Raw genomic sequence first — 7724 nt, forward strand, 5'->3', positions numbered from 1 at the left:
AAACTCACTTAACATATACATTAGGGTTGTTTTTAATGGCGACTTTCATGTATGGTAGGCCACCGCAGTCTTTAAATGTGGAGACTCTCGTTGCCCCCCACATCGGTCATACAATGTTGTCTTAACTGGGCTCATGCTTGTTTCAGAGTTTGGCTGACATTCTCCCGGGAACTCATACCGCCGACTGCCACTTGACAGACATTGTGCCACCACAAGAGCAGAACTTTAGCGTAACGCACGATGGGACAAAAACCCGGGTGAGCTCGGGATTCAAATTGACAACCTCGCAAGACTTGGCTCAAATTCTTCATTGTCGTAATCCATCAAAAGTGACATTAGTGATTTAGTGGGGAGCAAATTTTGGGTCTTCTACCACTAAACCACAAGTGTGGATTTTAACATATGCACCGGTTAAGTGACTCCTGAGTAGAGGTGCACAAAAAACCCGAACCGGTTTTTTTATACTTGGGTTTTGAATACCTGAACCCGTACCCGACCATACCCGTAGGGTAAGGATATGGTATGCATTTCAGTACCAAAACTCGTACCCGGACCGGACCCGATTTGTACCCGGTAATACCCGAAAACCGAAACCGGTTCATGCCCGGAACCGGTTTTTTCCGATACCCGAAACCGGCTTTTTCAAATATCCGATCTAGCCTCAAAAAATACCTAAAAATACCCCCTAAAAGTGCAACCTCTTAAACAAAAATCCATTCTATACCAGACCAATACCCAAAAAAAACACGAAAAAACCAAAAATAGAGTTTTTTCAATACCCGGAAATAGGGTATTCAAATACCCGGTTCTATACCCGACCCAAACCCGAACCCAATACATAGATTATGGTTTTTAGAGATAATACCCGAACCCGACCCGGTTATTGCCAATACCCGATTTCCAATACACAGTCATGCCCGAACTCGGTTCCATACCTGAAACCGGGTATTTGAAACACCCGATTTGTGCACCTCTACTCCCAAGTGCTTTTTTCTTTTATTTTAATACATTTAATTAATTATTTTTAAACAATTTTTTATCATTTTAAATGTTAATTCAAGCACCTATCTAAATCATTTACGAGAACAAAAGTACTTCTTTTTTCAAAAATAACTTTTGTTTTCATTAAAATTTATGTCATGTTTTGAAAAAAAAAAACTTTGTATTTTGGTTTTTTAGGCTAACAAAATATAAATTATTTAAGAAAAAACCAGCTTACATGTTAAATGATAACTTTATAAATTATACTCCGTAATAAACAATTAAAAAACATTGCAATGAGTAAGCACTGTTGGAGTGTAGGTTTATTGATTTGGCATGAATGCATGATAGCTGTATACAGTCACAAAACTGATTTTGGCAAGTGAACTAGCTGATTTAACATAATGATACGCGATGACAAAATTGATTGTCAAATCATTTGACGATTAGTCTAACCTTTTGTAGGTCAGTTATGACCTATGACATATGTAGACCAGTTATCACTAACTCACTTTAGTATGACCCTTTGTGAAATAAATAGAAGAATTGTGTTCATCTCATTGGAAATATACTATTCATAATATAGTATGATATGAATATACCATATCAATTCGTATGTATGGATGATAAGATTTCATTGATAAAGAGCTAATTCTAATAAATTAATTGGAGTGTCCTGTTGGCATGCATCCAATAAAAATTGAACCTATAAATTCGCCAATTATAATTATGAGTTGGGTGATTTACTATTCAGCCATGGATGCTTAGCGAGTCATAGTGAATGACCACATTCTAATTCAAATGAAAACTTTCAACTAAAGCAATGAGATGCTTAAATGGAATTCTTTTAATTCAAATAAGGAGGAAATTTGGTGACGGGACAAACCAATGTTATAAAAATAAAAATACGGTTCTACGGTACTTTGAATTACTACATACTAGTTTTACACCTCGAAAGAAATAAGAGTTAAATACTTATTATTATAAGATGATCATCCGTTATGAAAAACATGAAATGTGAGTTCGCCATGTATACACCAAGTGTTACGTAGACATTTTGGTGTTTCACATTTCATCCGAAAAACATGTGTATTGTGGGGGAAATGAAATATGAAATGTGGTTTAAGGTGATGTAGAGTGAATTTATCATTTATATTATCTATACTATATATAAAGAATGAGTGAGGGATCTCTTAATTTTTAAGAGGTACCAAACTTGTTGCTTTTAGTACAAATTATATTGCACAAGATTAAGACATTTTATGGGCAATTTTGTATTTTGATAATTTTGTCATTTAGCATAACCAAGATCATGTTACGGTTTATTTTTTAATTTATTAAAAAATAATTATAAGTTTGGTCCTTTAACTTTAATCACATTTTGTTAATTTATATAATAGTTACATATATACCCCTTATTTTAAACCAACTACCCCGACAACGTTTAAACGTTTATAACTTTTTCACACGCTAATATTATTCTAAAAACATTATACTATAAACACGAGTATTTTATTATCTTTAATTTGAATATGGTATTGCTATACTTTTTTCATTTTAAAACTTAACGTGTTACGTGATTACCATTAAAGACCGACAAATGAATCGGGTGGTTTTGGTCGTTCAGGTCATGGGTCTAAAAGGTTAAGGCTGGAATGAGTTGATTCAAAAAGGTTAATTTGGTTTGGGTCGGGACATGTTTGGGTTGAAAGGGGTCAAGTCAAACGAATTTCAATTAGAACATTGCTAAGCGGAACGGGTTACGGGTCAAAACGAGTTTAATGTAGCGTTACGTGCGCACCAACACCTGACTGAGCGTGCACAATCGTTGTGACGTGCTTACTAACACCGGTTAAGATTCCAATGCCGCAATATGAGCATACTATCGTCGGGTTACACGCGTACTATTGTTAAGTCACGCACATACAGAAACAGTAACACCGGTTACGCATCCGATGTCATATTTGTGTGCAACCCCGCTGCATCACGCGGGCACGCAGCTAGTTAATTAGTAACATAAGAAAATAATATGGCCAGAATGGGCAACGACGCTTTAGTAACATAAGAAAATAGTTTGACCAGAGTGAGCAACAACACTCTCCAAATTAGAGAGTGCGGTATCCTAAACACAAAAAAGATCATCGTTTAAAAAAAGTTGGCATCCCCTGGCACCCTCGGTCGATGATCAAATCTTTCACCTTTATCCTTCGTGTCGCACATGTGGCAGTGTTCAGTGCCCTTGCCGCTTATGTGACAAGAATCAACACCCCGCTCACACCTCCAACAAATAAATAGCCTGACCGGAATTAGCCTGACCGGAATCATTTTCTCAAGTTAACCAAAGTCCAAAACAAAATAAAAAACAAAGACTTGTGAATGAAATCCACTACACGACATCCAAGAAAAACTAAGTATCAACCCTGGGGTCTAACATTTCAATAAACCCAATTGGTTGGCCTGCCATTTTTTATTTTTTTTTTATTTTTTTTGGGGGGGGGGGGGGGTGGGGTGGGGAGGGGGGGGGGGGGGCTCTTTTAGGATGAAGCCCAATTTGGTAATTGTTATATCAACACACACCCCTCATGAGCCTGCCTTGCCATGCCAAAAACAGTACCGCTGTCCTAACAACAATGGACAAAACATTAAATAATCCTACTTATAATCACACTCATCACTTAAGTCTCACAAGATACAATAAATACAAACCTTAAACTTTAAAGTTTAAACCCTAAATCATAACAATCTGGCAGATTTATGCACAACACCAACTTCATGTCTTACATTCAATGCCTCCAACTTCTGATTGTAGTTCTTTGACCCCTGCATATAAAAGATGAAACAAACATAGGTGAACAATAACATAAAAGGATACAAGATAGCAGCTTAGCCTCCTCCAATTCCACCATCTCCGAACTGTATAAAACACATACAAGATCAGATGCATATAAACAAATATCCATTAATTCAAATACCAAAACAGAAAACAACATACACTAGAATAGTATAACATATCATATGCAATTATGCATATGCATCATTGGCATGTACTCCAAGAAAGAGAAGGTGGATTTGCAGAGACCCACAATATTACACTATAAAATCTCAACAATCACTTCAATTTCAATCAAGTAATCAAGGATTTGATGACCTTAAATACTCCATTTGATCCACTAATTCCTGCAAATCTTCATCCCGGTCAACCTTTTCACCATCTAAATCATCAACAGGTAGAGTTTGATCATCCACATCCACATCCACATCCACATTCAGCAGTTCCTCCCATAGATTCTCATGAGATTCATCGTCCACCAAGCTTGAAACATCTTGATCACCAGCATAACTACCTGAATCAACTTCAACATTAGCAGCTGCAAGAAATGGATCTTGTAGATTCTCCACACTTGGTGTCATTGTTAACCGCCTTTTGCACCTGATTTCAATATGTTCATGTTCTTTATGCGCATACTTATCCATGTACTTTTGTAAGAACTCAGGGTTGCTAAACGCTTTTGCAAGAAATCCCATCATGTTTTGTTGTTTTCTCTCGGTGGTTCTTAACCTGTTCTCCATGGATATGAGTTTATCTTTCGATTGCTGTTGTAGTTGTCTTAGTCTTATGATTTCAGCCATTAATACGCTTCGGTCACGTTTAAGTGCTTCGAGTTCTTCTTCGATCCCGTATTGGCCTACTTCGATGCACGGACCGGATTCTTGCTTCGGTTGGGTTAGCGGGACCACGTTTCTTCTTCTTCTTATTGTCTTTAGAAGATGCCTTTGACCACCAAGAAACCCTTCATTTGCAAATTCCCATCTGTCTGGATCCACTTTTCTGAAACCCTAAAGAACAAAATTTCAAAATTTAGCAACTCGTAATATTTTGTTACTTAATACATATGATGAACAATGTTAGAACACATCAGTTAACTCCTATTAAAGATCAAAAATTCAAAACTACTTCTAAAGCATTCAATTGAATATCAAATTAAATGTAATCATATCAAATTCATAAAATCAAGAGATCACAGACTACAAAAGTATAACGAAACCTGGAACAGAGTTCAATGATGAAATCAATCATAGCATCATTTCAAACAAAAAAAATCACAATGAATCCCGAAATCCATATATATTTCGAAGAGAAACCACAGAAAAAACTAGTTATACAGCATTGAATTGAAGTAATCTAACTGAACAATAAGATAATTATCGAAAACCTAGAACAGAGTTTAAAGATAAAATCAGTAGTTGCATCATTTCAAACAAAAATACACACTGAAACGTGAAAATCCGCAATCACACGATACCAAATAACAAATAATCCTATCAATTTAGACAAGAAATTACTAGCAGACCGTTCAGTCAGATGCCGCAAGTATCAAATTGAAGCAATTCATTTGAACAAAGAGATAATAATCGAAAACCTAGAAAAGAGTTCAGTGATGAAATCCGAATATACCCGGAAGAGAAAATCCAGAAAAACTAGTTATACAACATTAAATTAAACTAATTCAGCTGAACAACAGCAACATAATTATCGAAAACCGAACAGAAATGAATTATGAAATCAATCGTTATCCGCATTCAGTCGATAGTGAATAACAAGTGATCCTATCAATTTAATCAAGAAACTACTAACAGAACATTTGATCGGATGCCTCAAGTATCGAATTGAACTACTAAACAATTATCAAAAACCAAAAACAGAGGTCAACGATGAAATCAATCGCAAAATTATTACAAACTAAAAACCACACAGAATCGTGTAATCGTCATTCAATCGATACTAAACCCTAACAGTTTGATAACAGAGCATTCGATCGGAAGCAAAATGAATCCCTAATTATCAACAGAAGTGAAATTAGGTTAACGAATAATAAACACTTACATAAGTATTGAGCTGGCGAATAAAGCTAGAGAAGTTGCTATGTTTAAAGTATCTGGGAAGCAGAGTGGTTGAGAACTTATGCGAGTCCCACACAACGAAGCTGTTTCTCCCTCTGCTCCACGAAACCACGGCATCTGTGGCCGGATCTTCCACCATGTCGAATGTTTTCGTCAGGAACGGCGGTGGTCCGGCATCGTGCAGGCCTTCCTTCGGGCGCGGTGAGGTGGAGGATATGAATGTGATTTCTTCTTCCTTTATGGTTGGTTTTGGTTTTGTGGTGAACTCCATTGTTGGTTGGTGGTGATTAAGGAGAAAGGATTTGGATGATGATGATAACAGACTATTTATTAATATTAAAGACTGGGTGGAAGGTTCTAGAGACACAAGAAATGGATGCTTCTCTTATAAATAATCCCAAATAATAATACTTCACTTAAATATCTGAATACATATAGATATTTAGATACTTGCCATTTTTATAGCATAATACACGATTTATGTGTTCGGGAAAAAATAATTCTCTGGAAGTGGGAGGGACGGGTGGTTGACCGACCTGGCCCGACACTCCTATAGACTCGACATTTGATTTGTTTTTTAAATCATATATATTTTTTAGGAAAAAAAATATGTATTTTTAATGTTTAAACTCAATTACTCAACTAATCTAAAGACAAAATTTGTTTTCATCTTCGGCTCAAAAAGTTTCAATGATTTTCAGAGATTGCCCTGATTTCGTGACCTAGCTAACTTGATATGTTTGGTGTCTCTTTTTCAAAATCGTAGTTTGTGTTTCAGAACAAGATTGTCTTCAAGATTGACTAAACTAGACGTTAAATATACATCAAAAATTGTTTTGGTGATTAAAGTAGTTATAAAACATTTTTATTATATTTTTAACTTTTGTTATTTTTAAATACATTATAGAAGTGTCACCTAAAATGTTTAGGTTAGGAAACTTGGGTGTAACTAGTTTAAGGGATAAACTCGAGCACGATTCATATATTTATTCGTCACATAAATCAATCATAACTAACACATTCTTTAAAAAACATCTAACGCAAACACAATTCATGTAGACCCTTAATTTGAACCGGTCGAACAAAACGAGTAGACAATTAATCTTATAAAAATCTATATTTTGTTTTATTTTAATTTCAAAACCTTTGACGAATCGACTTGCTTAATAAACATGACAAACTAAAAGATCACATTTAATTAAACCTGTTAAAGAAAACATGTATGCTGAACATGTTATTTAAAGCAACCAAAAATCTTAATTTTTTTAGATAAATCCAACAATTTCCTCACCTATTTCTCTATTTTTAAAAGAAACTAAAAACACGGAATTATCAAGATATTTTGGTCCCAATTCCATGTGGAAGATATTTTCAAATCATGCTATTCTTACTTGTACTTTGTATTGTATAAACACTATAACCAGTGGGCAGTGGGCCCATGAAGGAGGGCCACCTAGTGGGCTAGGCGGTTCGAAACGTTTTTAATTAAACACGGATTATATTTCACACTCTATATTACTTATATATTTTTTTAACGGTTAACAAACATAAAATACCTAGATACTTTGTACGAATTGACTCAATGCAAAAGGTCATCGACGGCTGGTCCAACCCAGTCATATAGAGCCTAAACGCCTCTAAGTTATCTCCCGTTCCGGAAAAAACATACCCGCATGAAAGCCTACTAGTGGTAAAATTCGGACGCCCTTAGAATCGAACTGGAGATCACTAAGTGTCCAATTTTCCTTCATTGAGGTACCAATGTCCCCCAAAGTGTTGTAAGTGGAATTGAACTTGTGTCTCGATTGAAAAACTCACGTTTGCTATCATCACACCACATT

At 35.6% G+C, this 7724-nt stretch overlaps 1 protein-coding gene across 1 annotated transcript; it reads right to left on the bottom strand.

The window, feature by feature from the left end:
- Nucleotides 1–3738: 3738 nt before the first annotated feature.
- LOC143593118 (heat shock factor protein HSF30-like) lies at nt 3739–6154 on the bottom strand. The gene is made up of 3 exons (XM_077072846.1): nt 5867–6154; nt 4130–4818; nt 3739–3801 (listed from the first exon to the last, which is right to left on the bottom strand). Exons 1-3 carry the CDS (start codon nt 6152–6154, stop codon nt 3765–3767), a joined length of 1014 nt encoding a protein of 337 aa, XP_076928961.1. The 3' UTR covers nt 3739–3764.
- Nucleotides 6155–7724: the final 1570 nt, after the last annotated feature.

The sequence above is a fragment of the Bidens hawaiensis genome, unplaced genomic scaffold, assembly GCF_021521415.1.
Source record: "Bidens hawaiensis isolate Kalapana, Puna unplaced genomic scaffold, B.hawaiensis_p1.1 tig00041703_1, whole genome shotgun sequence".
NCBI classification, from domain to species: Eukaryota; Viridiplantae; Streptophyta; class Magnoliopsida; order Asterales; family Asteraceae; genus Bidens; species Bidens hawaiensis.